The sequence below is a fragment of the Macrosteles quadrilineatus genome, unplaced genomic scaffold (assembly GCF_028750875.1).
Source record: "Macrosteles quadrilineatus isolate MER2022 unplaced genomic scaffold, UCM_ALF_1.0 Scaffold_4__1_contigs__length_99947679, whole genome shotgun sequence".
NCBI lineage: Eukaryota > Metazoa > Arthropoda > Insecta > Hemiptera > Cicadellidae > Macrosteles > Macrosteles quadrilineatus.
Genome location: NW_026542597.1, coordinates 86,193,612 through 86,217,342, shown reverse-complemented (window position 1 = coordinate 86,217,342; position 23,731 = coordinate 86,193,612). Strand labels below are relative to the sequence as shown.

Genomic DNA, 23,731 nt, shown 5'->3' with positions numbered 1-23,731 from the left:
ATGTGACCTTCTAACAATACTAGTTTATCAGTAAAATCGTCTTTGCTTTTGAATAATGCAAATCTAAAAACTATTATTACGTTTAATTTCGAAAGATGTGTTGTTACAGTATTTTTGATTCCCTACTGCCATATTTGTAATGAGGTGGATATTTGGAGCAAAAGTGTATGAAAATCAACTGAATGACAAAAAAAATATGTTTGGAATGTAAAAGGACTACATTTCAATTATTGTTCTGTGTTTGACGTGATTCGGTGATTTCTTTATGTGTTTTTAAGAATAATTTATATAATCGTGGAACCCTTTAGGATTTTAAGAAATGGAAAATTTCAGCAAACACTATGAATTGACCAAACTCAAGTAATTTTTTTTTTATTTTTGAAGACCATGATAAAATGATTCTAGGAAATGTATTTTAAACACTTTTTACCTTATTAAGAATATGAAATAATTGAATTTGACACATCCTTTTATTGACGATAATATTTCCAAAAAATAACTTAGCCTTTTTAAAAAAGTAATTTTTTATAGTAGCCTAGTTTTGTCAAAACAATGAACCTTAATTTCTAGTGTGTTCTTTAATTTATGACCAAAACATTAGAGATAAATTTTAGATTCCAATTTACAAAATTAATAATATAAAATTAATAGTTAAATTAATAACTAATTTAAAAATTATAAAAAATTCTATGAGGGAAATCATCTCGCTAAATTTATTCGTCTGTAAATTTGAAACTACGTAATTGACAAATATTGAGTGAGAAATGGGAAAGAATTCGATTGGTTTACTTTCCGGCTTTTGCAATTTAAAATTATAATCATTTCCAAAGTTATGTGTGTAGTGACTACAATCTTGAATTTATTTATTTTGTAATATTTCATATTCTTGTCATCATTAATCATCAGTATCCCTCATTACCACATTTTTATCTCAAATATAAATACATAAATATTAAGCTACTCTATTCTTAAGAATTTTGCAACATTTAAATTTCACTAGATGCTGTTTTGATTATTCCAAAAGTAATGTTTTATAGGGTTTGAACTAGCATTATTAGCATTTTGTACAAATCATATAGATAAATAATGATGGCTGCTAAACTTAAGCTAGTAGTTTTAATAGTATGGTATTAGTTTTAAAATATCAAAGATGAATTTCATTTAATTGTATTTAATGATTACATTTTAATGCACAACAAACCTTTTATAGGTAAAAGGTTAACCTGTTTTTATAAGAATTTTGCATCTAGAAAACCATTTGAAGTCAGAAAAGGTGCTTTATAACATACGGAAAATATCGATTAAATTTAGTTCAGTAATTTAGTCAGTATTTTAAAAATGTTCACACCAAATATTTTATGGAGTTTTAAATATTATTTGAACGGTGTGTGTATCCGAATTTCGGAATGTTATTTTGTGAGCAAAAGTTATAATAATAACAATTATTAAATTTTTTTCATTAAATATGAATATGGTTTGATTTTACCTGATTACCGCATTATTAATGAGTGTTTAAAAATTATTACAATAATTTTTTTTTATATGAATTAAGAACAACAAAAAATAAAACAGGCAATGAATATAAAAGGTAGGTCAAAGAGGGTAATGTTATGAACGCAATCCCTAACTTTGTAGCTTTGTTTGGTATTGTATTGTACTGATTTTGCCAATTTCCTAGAGTTCGCATGAGTCACTTCATTCTTAAAAACATATTTACTTTTGTCTACAGCTCAATCTGTTGTAACTTGCCTTACCGCTGTTTCGGCATTGCAATCAGAGGTCAGGTCATCAGGTCTACAGAGGTGGAAAATTCTGCTGAAGTAGCGTCCTCATAGTCGAAACAGAAACACACAACACGAACTACATTTAAAGAATATACAAAATTTAAATTAGACAGGCTTGTTGCACGCACCGCACCGGTTGACATTTCCACGATCTGAACTGGATGCCACCTGGAGCTTAACCCCTTCATCGATCATAAAGTGGCGGTGTTATCAATTGACACCAGCCTTTGGTCTCTTGTCCTAGTTTAAAATACTATTGAATATGAAGTGTGATTCATATTGTAGTTTGCCATTTAAAATTGTGTCTTCAAAATTATTTTCTGTATTAGCTCTGGAAATTTCATATTCTTCGAGTGAGTTGAATATATTGCCATTCTTGCTTGTGTAGAGTATCTCTAAGCCAATGTTCAGATCATACATGTCATATTTCATCAACCAGGTGTTGTGCAAAAGATAATTTTTGTTTGTTGTCTCTTGGACAAGAATGACTCTTTGTACTTAGTTCCGAATGACCATCCAGTTTTTCCTATATAAAAGCTCGGCTAACTATAGCACATTTCATTTTGCACACTTGACTTTTCACTTTTGTCGGTTACATTATCAGAAACATTAAATTTGTCAATGGTCTTGTTGTTGTCTTGAATGCTAATTCAATAGGTACCTATTATTATTACTCTGTGGTGTAAGGTATTCCGTATACCGTAGCTTCCGTGTTAAATGTTGTTCAAGTTTAAAATGGCACTTCAAGAGTTTAATGCTGAATTTGTAACTTAATTAAATTTCTGAATTAGATTATTAGAATTAAAACTGAATCACCCCTTAAACTCAGAGGTTGCTTAAAAGTTTTTTTGCAAATAACTTTTAAACGATATAGACCAAAGTGGAAGGGTATATTCTGAAAGAGAATAAGTTTTGTTACAAATTACTATACTGCATTTCTTTAAAATAAAATATATAGGCAGCCAAAAATTGCCTGCAAATAAGAAATGTGAAAAAAACTGTTTTCATGCATTTCTGATAGAAAACAGTTTTAGGGAGTGAGTTTCCCAACAACCCATTGATCAATAAAATCGCGAAGTGGGTGGTACAACCATAGATTAAACATACTCCCTTAGATTAAACATACTGTATGTTTAATCTATGGTACAACCTAAGCTAGTTTTCTAGTGATTCGCGTGACACATGTATCGTTCGACGTTCATTGAATACATGAGACATTCCTGATGAGTTTTAGGGGGGATGGTTGAACGGAAAACCCACAATCCAGACTCACCTCAGTCCCGGGGAGTCCGGATAAGAGGGAATGTACATATGGAATATACATTATTCCCTAGTCAAGGCATTGGCTGAAATAAGCACCAAGTGTTTAAATAGCACAGGTTATGCATTTTACTGTATTAAACATGCTGATCTTGTGCTGAACAGATTCCTAATATTTTAAGACTAGATCAGTCTAATGGGAAAAATGTTACGTTTTGACCATATTTTCATATTTATATGAGTGTCTATAAGGCACTGAACGCGTTTTACAAATCTCGACCATTAAATTTTTACCCTAATACCATAGAAAAATTGAATTAAATATAGACCGACAGCAGTGCTGCGGTTAGCATAAGTTCTGGTGTCCACTGCTTGGGATGCCGTGTAGTAACCAAGCAGCACTCCAAGCGGTGGTCGCCAGAACTTATGCTAACCGCAGGTCTGCTGTTAGTCTATATTTAATTATATTTGGCTATGCTAAAAATATTCCTGCTAGATGTTTACATTTTTCATCCTAATTAGCCAGTAATACAGTCACCCCTTCAATAATTTTATTGGAATATCTTAGGTTTCTTGTGTGGATCGCCCTTTGTTTGCCATAGCGCTCGCCGCTCTCCTTCAAATCAGTTTAAGGAAACAATGGACAGGATAAGCTCATCCTATCACAAATAAAATCAAATCAAATCATTTATTTAGCCAGAATTAACAATATACAAGTTGTATTGGCTAAGTCAAAATGAAATAAAGTTGGATACATGTACTTAAGAACTATTTACAAATATAAAATCTTATACAATATACAATGGTGCAGATTTATATATAAATATTTGCATCACTACTCATGGAACTTAATTTAGATGAAAATTCTTGGACGCTTTAACAGGTAAACTTAATCAACAAAGATTTTAATTGTCTTTTAAATTTTAACAGGTTTGGTTCAAGTTTAAGAAAAAGTGGAAGTGAATTAAAAAGTGTTATGCCATTGTACAGTAAGTGTTTCTTGAAGAAAGTTGTTGAATGTTTAGGAATAGGTAATGTGTGTGAATTGCGCAATGTGCTTTGGTTTTTTACAGAAAGGTCAAATTTAGAAAATTCCTGTTTCACAAATGTTAAAGATTCAAGAATGTAAATGGGTGGGAATGTCAAAATCTTTGAACTGGAAAAATATTGTCGGCAGGGTTTGCGCTTTTTTAGAGAGAAAATAGTTCTCACAGCCATTTTTTGGAGTTTAAACAACATTTTAGTTTGCTGGCACTCACATCCCCATATAGGAACGGCGTATGCTAAGTGGGGATAAATGAGCCCATAGTATGCCGTCAACATTATCTCCAGATTCTCATTGTTCCTGAGGTTACGTAAAACGAAGATACTAGAACTGAGTTTTTTTTAAATGTATTTGATATGGTCATGAAATCTAAGATTCTCGTCTAAGATCAACCCAAGGAACTTGACATTTGGTGTAGGGTGGACCTCAGTTTCGTCCAGAAGGAGACTAAACCCACTGTTTGATCGGTTTGAATGATTTGATAAGCGGAAGTTAATGAGCTGTGTTTTGTCTGTGTTTATTTTCAATAAACTGTCGCCAAACCATTGAATTATAGCGTTTGCATCCAAAAAACTAATTTGTTCCAGATTTAGTTTTAGTGTATCCAGATGTATGTATCCAGATCTCACTACAGTGACACAAGAGTAAAGACTGGATATATTTCAAGTCTCTCCATTAACAAGGTAATTCATTTTTGTCAAATTTAGAAGGAATTTGGAATGAATGTGTAGGCCTTGCTACACATGAATGAGTGCGCGAACCTGATATCAGAGAATAGAAGGTGTTTGGGGTTTAGATTGTTTTAAAAATAGGTGTTTTCAGATTTTACCCTTATAACATAACTATTCCCAGATTTCACTTCAACCATCGTATAGATAGAGCATATAAAAAAAATAATTTTTAACACTAAAGCATTTTTATATAATTATAAATTATGGAGAAAATGTTAATAAAACTTTAAATTTAAGATTTTTATGTTATTATTATGGAGAACAAGTAAACTGTTGGTTTGCTTTTTGTGGATAACTGTTGATCAAATTTTACGATTTTAATGGTATCATACTATATTACTGACATTTAACAAAAAAAAAAACGAAAAAATGCTGCTTACAAAATTTGCTAACACATTTTGAAAAAGACAGTATTTTTATTATCTAAATTAAAATGACGAAAGAATTGCTGAATTTATAGGAAAAAAGTCATGAGCCTTTTAATTTGGATTTTAAATTTTTTTATTAAACAACACTAATTTCAAAAAGATCAAATGAAACGTAGCAAAATCTCACGGTTTTTATGTAAAGTAAGGCAAAATGTGCAACTAGCCTACCTTATTCTACTCGTTTTAAAACTAAAAATTGTGGTGTTACAAGTATTTTTATTTGTTTTGTTTTTTATCTTTTGTAGATTAAAAGAAAATTCAAATGGTAAATAAAAGTGTTCTTGGTATTTTTTCATAAAATAAGTCATATTTCAATCATTTAAATTGAAAAAATAAAAGCTGTCACTAACCAAAGTGCGCCGCAGTTCTCCAAGTCGCCGCTAGGCGTCACTAGCCAAAGTGTGCCGTAGTTTATCTAGTCACCGCTAGATGTCACTCAAACACAAAACATTGAAGTGTATTTATTTATTAGTAATATTAAATTATTCGAGCAAAATAAACCAATTACTGTTTTATTTTTAAAAACCTTATTAGTTATCGATAAAAACTAAAGGACAATTTTGCGATTGTAAGCCGGGGTAGTTTACTATGAGTCCTCTGTATCCGTTGACACTCGCAGGGAGTTTTGAGTAGCTAGTACATGACTACCGCGCTTAACCAGGTTTTTAACATGAAGTGTAAGGATGTGTCATATAAGATCACATTCTTTGAAAAGCCGAGAGTCGAGTCTCTAATATGAGACAGATGATTGGCTTATTATCAATCTATCTATATCTATAAAAGAGGAGCTATGTATGTATGTGTGTGTATATATATATATATATATAATATATACGTTATGGACACCGAAACCGCTTTGACAGAATTGACACTATAGACAGATTGTAATGAAACTTTCAGGCATTATTTCAAGGATGGTTTGGTGCAGATTCGTCAAAAGGGCTCCGCCATATAGGGTTTTAAGTGGACCAATGTCAGACTTTTTGAACTACAATGTTTACAAATAAATATATTTTGAAAGCAGTTGTTTACTTTCACCAACTGTTATGTAGGTTTGAATAGGGAAACGGACTTTCGGCCTGCGCTGCCCCTGACTCGGCCTTTGCTGCCCCTATTGTGTGTTGTGGAGGGTAGGTTTCGAGGGAGCAGGTACCTGACCTCAGCTTGCACTTTACCCCTTAAATCCCAGGAATCTCCCAGAAATACTCGTGGGGTAGTAGTCATGCAGGGTCGTAAATTTCAGGACTTACACTTATCCGTCAATTTCGAAGGGTTTCACCTAGTCATCAATATTTCTCATTACCACATTATTTTTATCTCAAACATAAATACATACAGTAAATACTAAGCTACTCTATTCTTAAGAATTTTGCATTATTAAAATTTCTTATTCGAAGAGTTATGTTTGATAAGGGTTTAAATAACCATTCGGGGTTTAAAAAAATATTAGCATTTTTTTAAATCATATTGATAAATATTTATGTCTTCTGAACTTAAGCTAGTAATTTTAATAGTATGGTATCGATTTCAGAGATGAATATAATTTTATTGTATTTAGCTAATGATTACATTTTAATGCACAACAAACATTTTATAGTTGAAAAAGGTTAACCTGTTTTTTATAAGAATTTTGTATCTATAATAGAAAACCATTTGAAGTCAGAAAAGGTGCTTTATAACATAAGGAAAATATCGATTAAAATTAGTTCAGTAATTTAGTCATTATTTTAAAAAATGTTCACACCAAATGTTTGATAGAGTATAAAATATTATTTTAACACTGTGTGTATCCGAATTTCGGGATGATATTTGGTTAAAAGTTTTATTTATTACTTTGTTGTACTTTCCAATAGTTTGATGGCCGTGACAAAATGATAAATCAATTTCACTCTTTCACTCACGCTACTTTGAATAAACGCCACTAGGTGTCACCAGCATGGTTCGCAACAGTTCACCTATTCACCGCTAGATGCCACGGAAACCAGTGTGAGCTGCAGTTCGCCTATTTACCGCTAGATGTCGCTAAAACAGAGTTCTACATGAATTATAGTTTATTCATTCATTATTGATATAATATTTATAAGCTACAATAAAAACACTCAGCTTTAGTTACAAAAAATATTACTAGTTTTAAACTAAAGTGCAGTTTTGCGAATTAAAGCCTGGATAGTTTACTATAATCCCTCTGTATCTGTTGGTACTCGCAGTGATTTTTGAGTAGCGATCTGACTACACCACTTGACCGTAGCATACTGATTATTACTTATATTACAACAAATAACATTATACAAAACTCTTTGAAAAGCCGAGAATCGGGTCTGTTACCTGATGATTGGCTTATAATATTCATCCTATATAGAATCCTATATTTCATTCTATATAGAAATTTACTCTCCGAGATTGAGATTAGTAAATGGAGAATTTATCTATGTTCTCTTCACTAGTGCAGGGTGAACAATACAATCAACAATTATTAATGAATAGTGAATTTCCCTATAAGAGAGTAGTTACCGAAGGTGGCACGGTAACAAGGGGCCGATTTAAGTTTTCTTCATTTTGATGTCCTTAGAGGCCAAAAACATTTTTAGTTGCTGCTTAGTTACTAGTCCAAATTAGCTGTTGGTAAATCTTATAACTTTTGAATGCTTTTGCATATCATGGAACCAACTTTTTAGTTGAAACAACTGACTAAATTCTTTAATTCCCTTTAAATATGAATACTTATAAGGTTAACATGGGGAACTACAGAGCCACTGGCGCACTGGGGTGGAGCCCGAAAGGAATTTTGAGATAAGAATATGCCTATGTTAATCGGAATGTGAGCTATCGTTATGCCAAATTTCAGCCAAATCCATCCAGTGGTTTATGCGTGATTGAACTTCAAACATGCAAACACACAAACTTTCACGCTTTCACATTTATAATATTAGTAAGATATCCATAATATTGAAATGCCATGCGTAGCTTTGTTACTGACCAAGATCAGCTGTTTTGTCAATGATCAGGAACAGCTGGGTCCGATTTCAAACCACAAAAAAGCTACTGACTTTTCATAGGATCAAACCGGTATTTTTAGATTGTTAGGCAAGGACTGTAACATGTATAACAAATAAAAACTACAAAATTTACTTTTTGGACTAATTGCTATATATTTATTTTGTAAAACATTTACATCATACTGATTATCAAATTTTAAAATGTTCAAAGAATCTGATTTGAAAAATAATGATGTACGCCTCTTATCTCAGTTTCAAAAAGTATCTAACAAAATAACAAGATCATTCTTAAATCAAACTCTTTCATAACGTCAACTAAAATACCTACACAATATTTATCGACTTGTAAAATGTAACAATATACACTAAACAAACATTATGTAAAATAGCATGTTTCGGTGGTTTAAATGTATATGTTTTCTAAGAAATTTAAAAATGTGAATTAAAATAACAAGGAATGTCACGTACATAAAGGTTCGCAACAGTTCGCCTCTTCACCACTAGATGCCGCTTAAACCAGTGTGCGCTGCAGTTCGCCTATTTACCGCTAGATGTCTCTAAAACAGGTTTCTACATCGATGATAGTTTATTTATCCATATATAATATAACATTATTAAGCTACAATAAATAAACTTAGCTTTGGTTACGAAAAACAACTATTTATAAATTAAACAACAATTTTGCGATTTTAAAGTCGCTGTATTTTGCTATGAGTTCTCTATATCCACCGACACTCGCAGGGATTTATGAGTAGTTGGCACATAACTACCGCGCTTAACTAAGGCTTTGTATTGTGAAACCAAGTGTTTGTCCTCAAATATTCAGTGATTGAAAAGCCGAGAATCGTGTTTCTGTTATAGGTGGAGACCGATGATTGGCTTATAATAAATAACATAATGAGTTAAGTTGGGTGTGTGTGACCGTGACCGTCGGTGTAATAGTGACTAGCTAACGTCTAATTTTCCTGGTCCGGAACCGTGGAGAACCTTTTCTGCGAAGAAGTGGGAGAGCAGAGGCCTCACGTCAATTTAAGAAAAACTTTAAATTTATGTTTGTATACCTTTTTAGTTATAAAACTAACTTGTTAGTTATAAAATCAATTTTTTAAATATAAAATTAAACTGTCACAGCCAAACCAAACCTGCTGATAATATAAAAAAAGATATATGATAACAATCGAATGAAGGTTTACTAATAAAAAAATAGTTCTGTTCATAAATAAAATTATAAATGCCTCAAATTCTAACAAAAGATGTGCAGTTAAGAAGTATTCGCTAAAAGTGTACCCAGTGGGATTCGATCTGGAGACCTTAAGCCATGGGAAAAAAATTGAAAATGAGGTGCTATAGTCAGTCAGTAGTCACCAACATTTACTTTAAATCTTCACCAGTCAAGCACCGGTCACACTAGGCTGTACGCCAGCCGATGGTGATCAGCAGCTGGCACCAGTATCACCGGCTCACCAATCCAGGCTGTGTCAGCTGCGAATTTTGTGGTCACATTAAGCTGACAGTCGCGGCTTCTTTCAATTCGCTGCTGATGCCAGCCTAGTGTGACCCGTGCTTTAGTGGGTGTAGTGTACAGTAGCAGTAACTTGGCACGTTCTGTTCAGGTGGCTGGCTTGCTTCCTTGCTTGTGTGTGGTGCCTGGTGCCGGTCCGGTGGTGTGGTGCGTGGTGGAGTGAAAGACTGAAGAGTGTCACTTGTCACTCACACTCACTCAGTCAGTGCAGTGTGAGAGTAGAGTGCAGTGAAGTAGAAGCGTTGAAGTAAATATTTGAATTTTGAAATCTGACTTGGACTGGAGTTTTAGTTGTGGTCTGTCTCTGTCTGCTGTGCTGACTGCTGAGTTGGTTTGGTGGTTTTTGTTTTTGGAGGAAACTTGTTGGATTTGGAGTTGGTCAGTTGGAGTGTTGGAGAGGTGAGAAGAAGTGAGAACGAGAACCGAGATCCGAGAAGAGAAGAGCAAGAGAAAGAACACTGAGAACGAGAACGAGAACGAGAACAGCAACACTCAACAGACTAAAACAGAACAGACATTAAACAACGAACAAGGCCGCCAACCATATTTCCAGTTTTGAGGTTAGTTTATGCTTTGATTGATTTACTGTAGGCTACTTTACTTTAAATTTGTCAAACGCCATGTACGCAAATCAAAATAGTGTGTCGTGTGCAACATTTGTCTAAGCGATAGCAAACGGTAATAGGTAATATTTTGCACTACTGGGCCTAGTGCCATTCATAACAAATAGGCATAAAGTCATAACTTAGGCCTACTTCATTGTTTTGCTAGTATTTTACAGAAGCCTACTTGGATAGCCTACTTGTCTTCTTTATCTTTGACCGTGTTAAGGATAGATAGCATCAAATTTTTAATACTATAGGCCTACAATAAAAAAGGCCTAGGTCTAGAATAAAATTGAAAAGGACCTGAACTCTTTCTTTACCATTACTTTTTACTACAGTAACTTAGTTCTTAGGCCTGTACTATCGTGATCGTGTTCGGTTGTAATTGTTATAAACTAAACCCATCCCTGTATAAAGTAAATTTAAAGATTTTAAATATCCTTCTAGGTAAGTAAGTTAGGTATCTACTTAACTGACCTAGGAAGGACCAAGATTTTACTATCTTCCCTTTCAAGCTTGACAACATTTATTAATTAAATATAATTTAGGCCTTGTAACCCTTACTAACAAAACATCCTTTCCAAGGTTAGAGAACAACACTCTTGGCACTCAAAATGAAGAAAGACAAGTATTTTCTTTTTTGTTATTGTGTCAATTCCCTAACCTAAAAACTGGCTCCAATATTAATTGAATGTAAACATTAACTTGTTTTAAGCAGTGGCGTAACTAGAACATGGCTTTGGGGGGTGGGATGGAGGAGCCCCGGTCAAAAGGGGGGTTCGAGGGGAAAATTTTGAAAAATTCAAACTCAAAACTCGCTTTTTCAGGCATTCCAGAGGTGTAAAGAACGTTCAAAAGAACTCCAAAAATCTACCCAGTTGAGGCTGTCTCTGGCCGGTCAGTATCAGGAAATAGTAGCCTAACTTAAATAAATCAAAACCACTTAACACAACAAACAAACAAATTATCATTAAGTTGTTGTTGTGCTGTAGCCTTCTGTGCTGCGCGTGAGGAGCCGTATCTACTGAATTTTTATTTCAAATGGATTTTGACAGGCTGAAAACTTAATGTATTATTGATCAGTAGACCTACAGTGGGTTGAGACATTTGTTGAGACACTTAAAACAATCAACAATGAAGATTGACAGTCAAAACCAATATTGTGAGAAAGCCCTTAATTTCTTGTTATTTGTGTAGGCCTATGTCAGCTGTAAAGAGGATTTAAATGTAAAATAATATCCTTAGGCTATTGTTAAAACTTGATATTAATATAGTTGTGAAATTTGTGTAGGTAGCCTAAACTTACATATAGTTTGAGTAAAATAACTTAGTTGGGAAATTCAGTGTCTCCTCCCAAATATTTTTTTCGTGCGATGCCCCTGACTGTAGGTAAAATTATCGGGTGGAAAGAGTGGCCCTCCCCTGGCACCAGATACCCCTCCCCCACCCGCCCCTACACCACGCGTCGTCGCAAATTAAGCAAGGCAGAATGTTATTGTTTGTTATCAGGAACTGTCATCACTTTCAGTATGCTCAGTTTTAGTTACCATACGCTTTCTAAACAAATCTTTTATTAAGCTTTGCTATGCTGATGCTTTCCTCTTAGACATTGTGAACACATCATCACTGAATAACAAGTAACACACAGAACACAGGCGACAAGCACAGGGAAACGCGCCAGACCCAGAACAGACTGAGCGGGAACTTACAGCGCATGAGCGGCAGTGTTGCCAACCTAATATGATGACTTCCCACGTAATTGTCACTGGAAATCCCCGATTTTATTCGCAAAGATTATGAAACTACCCGCAACAATTCCTGATCCACCCTCTGTGAACAATGTTCATTATGGTGTACTGAAGTAGGTTATTCAGTTTTTTTTGCCTTTGGGGGGGGGGGGGGTTCTATCCCCCTCATCCCCCTCCCCCGTAGTTACGCCACTGGTTTTAAGATTACCTATTTAAATAGAACGGTTAACCTTAACCATAGCAGTTTCTTAACTGTGCTACGCTAATATTGATTGATTGAAACTTACATAACTTATTACATAGGGTAAACTGGATTAGTGTATGACAGTTATAATTGTTTCAATATTTATAAGGTTTACAACCTGTTTATACTGTTTATACCTGTTGTAGGTTTATACTGTGCTATTTGAAATGGTCCAGCTGATATTTTTGTTTTAGGTGAGCAGTCCTAAGTTACATTAGGACTCAAAAATGGCATCTGGCAAAACTCAAGTTTCGATGGAGTGGAAGAAAAGGGTGAGGCTTGAATATAAACGGATTAGACAAATAAAACGGCACAAATGGGCAGATGAAGTGAAGGTCGCCTGGAATAACAATGCTGCTAAAATGGAAGGTAATTAAAATTTGGCTACCTTAAATATTTTGAGTAAATTTATCAGGCACAAAATTAATTAGGGCCTACTAACATATTTTTCAAACAGCAGTCTTGAATACTGGTATATACTATGTAATTATCTGGCAAGTCAACCTAACCTGACCGTACTGCAGATCTCCTGGTGGCTGAGCAAGAGCGATGGCTGAACAGTAAAGCAGTCTGGATGTGCCAGGCGGAATTGCCGCCTCGTTCATCCTGCATGAAGAAAGCGGACGTGTCTTGCTCTGACAGCAATGCCAAATCTGTACCTATTGTCGTGATGAATGCTGTTGCTCAGATACCCACTATGTATACCTGGGCCCCCATTCAGCAAAACTTTATGGTGAGTAGAAACTTTGACTATAGAAGACTAGGCTGAAGTTATCATCCCATCTAGATGTTGCAGTGGTACTATAGCCATTTCTAGAATTAAAAAAAACAGAGTCAGGTTAAGTTGAGTGGTTATAGGGCTCATCTAGCAACAATGGGATAGTCAGTTTGACTGTGGGAAAACCAAGAACCTTTTTGATTGCAATTGGACACAGCTGTGTTTGATCATTGGGTTTATAAATTACCAATTAAGTTATCAACTGAGATGGGACACCTAAGTGTCCTAGTGTGTATTTTAACCCAAATATGAGTGAAGGATGAGTGTGCTTTGTTATTGTCTAGGATCAGCTGTTTAATTAGCAAGGATAATTTGTTTTGAACCATCAAAAGCTAACTGACTACTCATGATCAAACCGGCGACCTTTTGATTACCAGGCTAGCACTGTAAGCATAAGTGGTCCTAGCTAATGAAACAACTGGGTTTAGTCAGTAACGTAACTACAAAAGGCGCTTCATTCTTTGCTTATTTTTCTTCGAGGATAAAATACATCATCGTGTCCCAGCCTCAATATAATATTTATTGATTCATCAACCAAGGACGCTGCTGTTCACTTGTACTTTAATTTTATAGTAAAAAAACTTTCTATGAAACTGGAAGACTAGTAAGTGGTGGTTCAAAGAAATGGTACATAGCAATTATTTTATAGCTAAAATAGACAATTAGTTAAGAATTCGGACTTGACCAACTTATTTGTTTCCTACAGGTCGAGGACGAAACGGTTCTCCACAACATCCCGTACATGGGGGACGAGATCCTTGACCAAGATAAGACCTTTATTGACGAGTTGATCAAGAATTACGACGGTAAGGTGCACGGGGAACAAGAGGGTAACATCGACGACACACTGTTTGTGGAATTGGTAGACGCTTTGGTTCCATATCATATCAAAGACCAGGTGAGTGAATATACAATACTTCTAAGTCTAAGTTACCGGTACTTAATATTTTTACTAAAACTTTTTGATTCGGGAAAAATTAATCAATTATCTCTCTTTGGTTTTTTAAAGTGTATCAATTAGTTTTGTGAATTTTCTTCAGGCTTTAGTTAAACTTTCCGTACCTGATGTAATCTAACTAGTGGTTAAGATCACCTAAAGAAATAAAGTTAATAGATTTTAAGTGAGAACATATTTAACACACAACCACAACAACACACAACCACAACAACACACTCCACACAACCAGCATCAGTGTCTGAAATCTCAAAACATTTCTTTTGACAATTAAAACCCCATCACATTCATGTATTTCTACAAAAATAGGCCTATACCTATATTCAAATTCTCTAGAGTAGACCTTCTATGTTACTTTTTTTGTTTCCAAACTTGAGTTCTGATTTTTTGCTTAGGAAGAAGCTGAGGCAGCGGCCAAGGAAAAGACGAACACTACTCCATCTACAACTCCTCAGAAAAGTGCAAACAAAACAAATGAAAAACAATTCCCTGCCCAGATAGTTTTTCAGGCTGTATCGGCTATGTTTCCTGACAAGGGTAGTCCTGAAGAATGCAGAGAAAAGTAAGTTATGTATTTTTTTAAAGACTGACAAAAAAAAATTATAAACAGTTTTATTAATCTATAAAATCAAATTCTATATTGTAGTAATATACAAAATGTTTTACCTTTAATGATACTGAACAAAACAGGTGGCATAAGCCCACCTGTATTTCTCCAATAATAAATGTTTTACTAAATTAGTTTACATCATACTGTTTGCAGAATCGTCCAAAAAATCATCGTTTTCGGATAGCTTCAAATAGGGAACAGAAAAAGTATATGGGTAAATTTTTCGGTTCGCTAACCTCAAAATATTATTAGGCCTAAGTATATTATGGAAACGATGTTTTAAGTTATGTTTGTAAACAACAAAAATCAATTGATGATGACTTTGTATAACCTCAAATTATTATCTGGTCTAATTTTATAAAGATTAGAAGGTTATTTCCTCTGTATGATGAAAATAGTTGTTCATCACCAGAGTGTCTTTTTGGTACTTAATCAAAATGTTACCAAAAACCAAAATTCCAAATGTTATTTACCAAAAAGAGCCACTTTCGCTTTGAGAGGTAGTGATGAAAACTACTATTATGTCTCCTTTCAATTAATTTGCCTTAACTTTTTTTATCATAGTACCTTTCTGAAGCCTTCTTACACTATCCAACCATAGTCGATAATCCATAAAATTTGCTGATTCCTAATTGTGTTGTTGGATACGTCAGCTCCTCTCTCAAAAAGTCAACCAAACGGTTATCACTTACTCCTGTCAGCTGGAGAAGGAATTTTAAATTGATCTCACCATTTTTACTTGAGAATTGTTAATAGCAACAATGTATTAATGATGTTTTGTCCGTCCCAGGTATCGTGAGTTGACTGCGCCAAATGCACTGCCAGCCGAGTGTACACCGAACATCGACGGACCCAAGGCAGAGTCAGTCCCTCGCGCTCAAACCATGCACTCGTACCACACACTGTTTTGTCGTCGGTGCTTTAAATACGACTGTTTTCTGCATAGTGAGTTATTCTTGTCGAGGTTTACGTTTGTAATTAGGTTTTTATTGGGGGAGGGTAATTTATTTAAGTACGCTTTTTGCTTATTTTTTTACAACCTTCTGTAACTCCCAGGTTATTACTAATCTGGTGTTTAAATTTTCTAAGTTAGTAGTTTAAGTTTATTTGCTTGGCACGATTGTTATTTTACATCATGTAAGTTGATTTGGCCTTGAGTATCAAGTATGAAGGAGTTTGCCCTTCCTTCTTCATGAATTGGTTTTCTCAAGGATGAGACTGTAAATTAGTCTTATTTTAATCAGAAATGTGTTAACTTATTTACAAACAGATTGAAGCGCTCAATTATCAACCAACAAAACAGTTAACTAACCTAACCTGAGTATTCTAAACTAATTATTTTGTACTTGTCTAGGACTAAAAGTACATCATCCTGGACCCAACTTGACCAAACGCAAGGGACCAGATTTGAAAAACTTCTCCGAATCTTGCGGCTCTGACTGTTATATGCTTTTGGTGAGTTTTATCTAAAAAAAGAAAACATTCAACATACTATTTTTAACGTCTAAGTCTTTGGGAGACAAATTTATCATTATCTGGAAAAAATACTGGGTCCAAGTTTTGCCATTTTGAAGCAATCTTCTCTCAGCAAGTGAAACGATTTGAGTTTCATATAGCAAACATCTCAAGGTGTAGGTCCATCAATTCATGTAGGCCTAAATAATTAAACAATTAAAGAACTAAAACTAACGTGGAGGATGAGTATAAAGCACAAGAGCCTAGGTTTTAGCGATTTCCCATATAATGGAATAAGCTAATTACCGTAAGACTGATTTGCTTTTACGTTTTCATGTCCCCAGAGGCCAAAAACACCATCCGTTCAAATCCATATAACCAACAAGGTTAAGGGTATATTTTATTTTAGTGAAAATCCAACCAGATAAATGGATGCTTAGTTTGCAGGTTTGCTGCAGTGGGGGTGTTCAGTAAGCATTTTAGTGAAGATAGCAGGCTTACGTAGTTTGGAAAGAGTCCAAACTGGTGTCACAATAAATTCCAAACTTTACACCACCTAACTAGGCCTACCTGTTGTATTTTATTACTGGATGGTATAATAAATCTCTTGAATCTCTACTTCACTGTCGCTGACAGCATTTGCAACTAAGAAAGAGAGAGTTGTCTTCACATCTGATGGCAGCCAGGAAGTTGTAATTTTCTGTATCAATTCCAATTCGTCTTAGATAGTAGGCTTAGGCAACATATGTTTGAAGTTTAAATTATTTGTAGGAAGGGATGCAGGAAAAGTTGGCAGCTGCTGCGAAAACAGCTGCGGCCACAGAACAGGCAAAAGAGGACATGGAAGAGCAGAACGGAGTGAAAGGAGAGAACTCTGGAGTGAGGAAAGTGAGGAAACAAACATCTGTAGACTCTGGCAATGAGGCTAGCTCAGAAGACAGTAACGACAGTAAAGGTAGGCTTTCTCCCCCGACACAATTAATGTAAGATAACATGTGAAATAGTGATGATCAAGAAATGACTCAAACCGTTTCTTCGTGCTTCTAAAACTATTCTATACTGCTAGTTTGATTCTTTTACTGTGCAATTCTCGTTTAAAACTATACAGTACAACCTTTTATGGCTTTTATTTTATCATTGGATAGTTCTATACTGTTTGAGTTCCAAATGGCCATTTAAATATCTTAACATTCCTGAACTATGAAAGAGTATTGCTTTTTGAATTTTAATCCTTAAAGTTAAACAAACAAACAAAATTAAGTTATATGCCATTTTAGACTCAATTTTATTTTACTGTGACTGATATAAATTATGAAGTTTTGTAATAGTAGAGCAACGTTGTCCAGCTAGATTCAATCAGCCACATCTAATACATTTTTATACTATCGACATAAAATCGTTAAATTTTCTCCCATATCCCATAGAATCAGTAAACATCTTCCATGATGACGGCAAAATCCTGAACATCTTTCACGGTTACAATGAAATCAAGAACGTTTTCTGCAGTCATGGAAGAATCAACATCTTCCACCTTAACGACAAAATTGTAGACATCTCCCGCAGTCACATTATCAAATTTACAGGTTTTTGCCTTATCGTAAAATTGATAATATCAATGTTACCCAAAATCGTTGGGAAATCTTGAACATCACCCACGGTGGAGGTGAAGCCGTCAGTATTCAATCACACATATTTGTTGATGCTTTCTACGGTCGGGAAGATAAAAATATAAAACTATTATTGTCGGCAGGAATTGATTCTTCAAAGTATTTGAGATCCGCGGACCACTGATTTGTTAAAGTGTAAATAAATTTGGGAAAAATTGTTACGATCTCAGGTGTTGCCCTAATGTAACAATCTAATAAAATAACACATTGTTATAGAAGGAGACAAGGAAGACGGTGAAGGTGAAGGGGAGGGAGAGGCCAGTGGAGGGGAGGTTGTGTCTCACCAGGCTGGGTTCTCTCTGCTGCCGCTCATGCCCTCTAGTGATCAGAAGGAGTGGACAGGCAGCGACCAGAGTCTGTTTCGAGCTCTGCATAACGTGTTTCTCAACAACTACTGCGCCATCGCTCAGATCATGCTTACCAAAACCTGTCAACAGGTCAGTAAATTAGATAAACAGAAATTCTCCATTTAAAAAATGAAGGGTTTGGGAATTTTGTTGGATGCAGTAACCTATTTATTTTCCTACCTAAACTGTGAATTGGTCAGATAGCTGAGGAAATAATAAAAGAAATTTTAAACTGTTTCATTGTTACCGGTTACCGCTATAATTTTCCACATCGAAACCATTGTCCCAAATAACATAAATGATAACGGAAAGAGTAAAATTGTGACTTTAAAAAAATAAAATCAAGCAAAACTTATCCTCTCAGGCCAGAGGTCTTTTGGCATTATAACTAAGACTTCAGGTATGAGAGTTATACAAGGAGTTCAACGGCAATTGTGCACAATAAAACAAAAATTAAAAAGTTAACTTGATACTCAACCATCAGCAGAAAGTGCCTGAGATACGAAGATGTATGATGTAACTGAAGATCAGATAGTAGGAACTGTACTAAAATATTTTTCTCATAGTTTCCAAAACATTTTTCTTACCTCTTTCATAATTAATTAACAAACTATTATCATATAAGCTGTTACATAATGTCTAGATGGGTTGCATTTGGTTCATCACAAATGCTGAACAACGTTTACAAGCAGTAGGCTAAGGTTTTGGCCTTTGTGCCATCTAGTTTGTCTATGTAGCAAAACAAAAATATGCTGAGCATACACTGTTTTTCATTAACTTTAACTACACAATATGTTGTAAAACACACTTTTACCTCTAATATCACACGTGTTTCCAGGTGTATCAGTTTGCGCAAAAAGAGGCGGCTGATCTAGAGATCATGGAGTCGATGAAAGACTACACACCGCCGAGGAAGAAGAAGAAGAAGCACCGTCTGTGGTCGATGCACTGTCGCAAGATCCAGCTGAAGAAGGAAAACAGCAGCAATCACGTGCATAACTTCACGCCTTGCGATCATCCGAGCAGTCAGCCGTGCGACAACAACTGTCCTTGCGTTGCAACAGGGAACTTCTGTGAGAAGTTCTGCCAATGCAGCTCCGACTGTAAGTTGTACAGATTCAACAAGTAGTAGAGATCTTAGTTTGTGCAAACTGTAAATATCATAGCCAGTTGGTTGGCATTCTAAGACCCATGAGTCAAATTTAGTTTTCAGCTGTATTGTAAACAGACTTTTTCTATTACTCATGTGTATGACTGACATATTAATGTTTTTTTGATGATAAACCCAGTATATTACTTGCAAGGTAAGGTAATCATTGTGATGTATTTCTGCAGGTCAGAACAGGTTCCCTGGCTGCAGGTGTAAGGCCCAGTGCAACACCAAGCAGTGTCCTTGCTACTTGGCTGTACGAGAGTGTGACCCAGACTTATGTCAGACTTGCGGAGCAGATCATTTTGACATCCAGAAGATCACTTGCAAGAATGTCAGCGTACAACGTGGCCTCCGTGAGTATTTAATGGTTTATTTTTTATCTACACTACAACGAAAAGGCTGACATTACACAGATAATTTGTCCTGTAATCTTCTGAGAGTAGAATGGCGATATGAAATAGACCACTTGTGAGTTTCAGAGTGTTTTCTTCATTAGGATGAAATACAGTGCAGTGTTTTATAGGGTTTTGTAATGGAAAGATTTATACAGGCTTACCCTACTGACGAAAATAAGATGAAAATGCACAAATAGAAATAACACATTGACATTAACACAGAATTTTTGTTGCTGCTAAGTTCTTCCTGACTATACTACTGGAAGAAGGAGTTATTAGCTCCAAAAAGTCTGTGATTATGTGTTATTTGTTCATTTTCATCCATTTAAAAAAATCTTAAAACTCCTGGTGTAAAGTTACCTTTAGCAAAAAAGTTATCTGCATAGTCACTCAAGTCATAAAACTGAATTCGTCATAGGAAAACTGTTATGCCTCTACTACTAACCTCACCATCCAATGTTTTCAAATTTCCAGACAAACACCTTCTAATGGCTCCGTCAGATGTTGCCGGTTGGGGAATATTCTTGAAAGACTCGGCTCAGAAGAACGAGTTCATCAGTGAATACTGCGGTGAAATTATCACTCAGGACGAGGCAGACAGGAGAGGCAAGGTTTACGACAAGTACATGTGCAGCTTCCTCTTCAATCTCAACAACGGTAAGTCAACTTCCACTGAGCTTAAGTTGCCTTTTTCATCATGCTACAGAAAAACTACTCTCCTCAATAAATGCGTTGCATGGTATTTTATTTTATTTCTAGGTTAAAACAAGAATCAGCTGTAGTCGAGGACATCAGTTGTACGTGTTTTCTTTAGCAAACTGAATTCTATGAAGAAAACATCTGATCGGTGTTTGAGTTTCATTGTATATTTTTCTTCTACAAATAAATATGTCTTACTAATCATATCTTCTGTATTTCAGACTTTGTTGTTGACGCCACCAGGAAAGGCAACAAGATTAGATTCGCCAACCATTCCATTAGCCCTAATTGCTACGCTAAGGTAATGTACCTTAAAACCTACCCTTGATTTGCAAATTCAGTATGGTTTCATGATCATACCTGTAAAAGTCTGCATACAATTTTTTACTACAGAAAAATGTTAGGGAAGATGTTTTTCGTTCAATCATCCAATTTTGTATGAATGTTTCAGGTGATGATGGTGAACGGAGATCACCGAATCGGAATTTTTGCCAAAAGAGCGATCCAACCTGGAGAGGAGTTGTTCTTTGACTACAGGTGAGTTGTTTGCGATGGATGTTGGTTAACAACCAACTCGTGGTGTTTAGAAGATTAAGATTATGGAAATTATTGTCTGGGGCGGTAAGTTAGGGTTTTTGGAGATTCCTCAAGTGTCCCAGTGCTTTCTGCTTCATACCAATTGTTTCTGGTGAAGATGGACCAGCTGTTGGCATAATATACAGGGTGACCGAAAAGTCGCTTTACACTAAAGGTAAATTCAATTGGTGTTGATCAAAACCATCAAAATCTATTTTAATCAGAAATTTTTTGTAGACTACCAAGTGAACATCATTTTTAGTCTAAAACATTGGTGTGCGGTGTAGTTATACTACAGAGGAAAAAGTCGAGGGTTTTGATATAAAGAGGTTGAATTACGAGAAAAATGAGTACGTGTTGTTATGAAAGGTGATTCGCGATGAATGAATGCAACAATGGATATGGTCATATGATAGAATTATATGAACTGTTAAAAACAAAGGCATTTAAAAATTAATAGATAAATCAAAGACACTTGACGGAACAATTGGTATGAATACCTCCATCGTCTCGGCAAAGCTTGACTCAACTCTTAGTTCGTTAGCTCATTCGTTTCAGCATTTCTGAGGTGACTTGTGCAAAGGCCGCCCTTGCTCTCTACTGGGTATCGCCTCGTCCTAGGGCTGTGGTGGTGGTTGGTAAGGGAGAATGAGACTTCATTCTCTCTCTCCCCCCCTCCCCCCACTGTTGCCTACGTACGAATATATGCTGATCAGTCGTGTTTATAACAGTGTAATGTGATCTGCAATATTGTGTAAACAGACTTTTCGGCCACCCTGTACAGCATGCTTTCTATCTTGCAAGATCTTCTGACCTACTTTATAGTGTGAAAAAAACACCCTTTATGTATCCAAAAAACCTGTTTCTTTACAGTTTTATCTAAAGGATTATGATGTGCAACAAAATATATATTTTATATTTTACTTTCAGATATGGCCCAACAGAGCAGCTCAAATTTGTCGGAATCGAGAGGGAAATGGAGTTCCTGTAAGCATTTCACATCGTCGTTTGTATAATATCATTTATTTTTTACTTTAAGAATAAGTTTTCTGTTCACTACCTATTATTTCTAAATTGATGTATTCGTTGAAGTATTTCTTAGCCTTAGTGTTAAATTTTGAAACCCATAATAACCAAATTGTATCTCTTTTTGTCTTAAAATACCTCCATTGTCTGATAGTAGAATAGAACAGTTTTCTGTTTAATAACAGGTAGAAAAAGACAGACTACATTTAACTTTCACCTTTTAGTCAATGCATCTTTTACATTTTGCAGTTAGTTCTAAGTCAAGCTTTAAACATTTCCAAAAAAGTTGTTAAATAAGTAATTTATTTTTAGTATTCTTGTTTGGACCGCTATTTGTTATTACAATTTAATTAAGTTTTCTACGTGATTTATACTTTTTTTTTAAATGCCATTTTACCCTAATGATAAATGAACAAAGAATATTTTAGTTTACTTAAATCTTTTACTTATTGTTCTTGTTCTTGCAAGACAGCTCAATAGTTACTTGTTTCTAACTTTGTATTGATTTAAGACAAGAATTTATTTACATTTATGAAATATCGAAAAGTAACTTTTACTTTGTTAACACGTTGGGTGCTGATGACGGGAATTCCCGCCATTGCTTAACATTGAAATAAATGCAATTTTCATGTTCAAACATGTCAACGGCACTTTAAGTGTTAAGAATAATTAAAACTATAAATTACTAAATTTGTCAAGTTACTGTTATCTCATATTATTGGCTTGTGCACTTTGGAACAAATCAGTTTACGTTTATAAAAAAAAATTGTATAAAAATTCTAAATGTTTTATTTTACGCACTGATATGTTTAGTTGTGGCACATTTTCACTCATTTCAAGCAAGTTTTCAAATAAAGCAATAAAACCCAATTGTTTTATCAGTACCTTGACTTGTCCAATCTTGATAACCTTGGTTTGCAGCGCAGTTTGGAGTGGGTCATTCAACTATGTTATTTTCTTTTTAAACGTTCACTGGCCATGACAAGTAATCTCGTCACCGCTAGTGCTTTCCAGTGGCGCGCACTGAAATAAAAGATTGGCTATGTTCTTTTAGGATAAAAAATTTACTAAAGCTGGCCCATATAGACAGGCTGTGTCTGGCTATGTTCTTTTAGGATAAAAAATTTACTAAAGCTGGCCCATATAGACAGGCTGTGTCTACACCTAGCGCCATAGCCTCTTCAAACATAAGGCCGTTAGTGTGTGGCATATTTGCACCCAACGCCTTATTGTCATGGTAATAACAGTAATAAATATGGGGAAAAATATAACAAGAACAAGTAAACCTTTACTAAATAAACAACGCTCCATTATGAATTAATACAACAGCTGTTTCATTAGGCCGGGTCTGTTGTGTTTTGTCTTGCCGCAGCCTAAGAGGAGGTTACGGTACTGCTAATCAGAACTAACTGGAGCCTTGTCAGAATTATCCAGAAATTCAGGAAAATTGCATAACAAATAAAACACTATATGAATGTTAAATGACCATTTTGGTCCTGCAATCAAGACAACACGATGATCACGCAATCGCGGTAACTCATGATCAGTTTTCCAGTGTAGTTACATATTATGAAAGACGAAAAATCAACGGTTTTGTATATAGGGTTATCTATAATGTAAGAGGTTTATTTTATGAGTGAAAAATGAGTATGTGTTTGAGGCTATTCATGAGGAATGAATGCTTCAATGGGAATTTAAAAAAGGTCA

At 35.0% G+C, this 23,731-nt stretch overlaps 1 protein-coding gene across 3 annotated transcripts; it reads left to right on the top strand.

Moving 5' to 3' along the window:
- The first annotated feature begins 10,092 nt into the window (after positions 1-10,092).
- On the top strand, positions 10,093-22,880 carry LOC128993213 (histone-lysine N-methyltransferase E(z)-like). 3 transcript variants are annotated; one of them, XM_054416976.1, is made up of 15 exons: positions 10,093-10,326; positions 12,558-12,732; positions 12,888-13,096; positions 13,848-14,039; positions 14,492-14,658; positions 15,497-15,651; positions 16,061-16,161; positions 16,933-17,116; positions 18,045-18,265; positions 19,014-19,278; positions 19,511-19,681; positions 20,198-20,380; positions 20,644-20,723; positions 20,874-20,959; positions 21,929-22,880. In XM_054416976.1, exons 2-15 carry the CDS (start codon positions 12,591-12,593, stop codon positions 21,987-21,989), a joined length of 2,217 nt encoding a protein of 738 aa, XP_054272951.1. In that variant the 5' UTR covers positions 10,093-10,326; positions 12,558-12,590; the 3' UTR covers positions 21,990-22,880. The 3 variants fall into 3 exon arrangements, with proteins under 3 accessions (XP_054272951.1, XP_054272953.1, XP_054272952.1); XM_054416978.1 differs by lacking the exon at positions 10,093-10,326 and adding an exon at positions 11,203-11,268; XM_054416977.1 differs by lacking the exon at positions 10,093-10,326 and adding an exon at positions 11,205-11,268 and having other exon boundaries at positions 12,510-12,732.
- The last annotated feature ends 851 nt before the right edge of the window (positions 22,881-23,731 follow it).

Coding starts and splice junctions, on each gene's coding strand:
- LOC128993213 (XM_054416976.1), top strand. CDS start 12,591: ATGGCATCTGGCAAAACTCAAGTTTCGATGGAGTGGAAGAAAAGGGTG. Junction 12,733..12,887: donor CAATGCTGCTAAAATGGAAG/GTAATTAAAATT, acceptor ACCGTACTGCAG/ATCTCCTGGTGGCTGAGCAA. Junction 19,682..20,197: donor CAGCGTACAACGTGGCCTCC/GTGAGTATTTAA, acceptor TCAAATTTCCAG/ACAAACACCTTCTAATGGCT.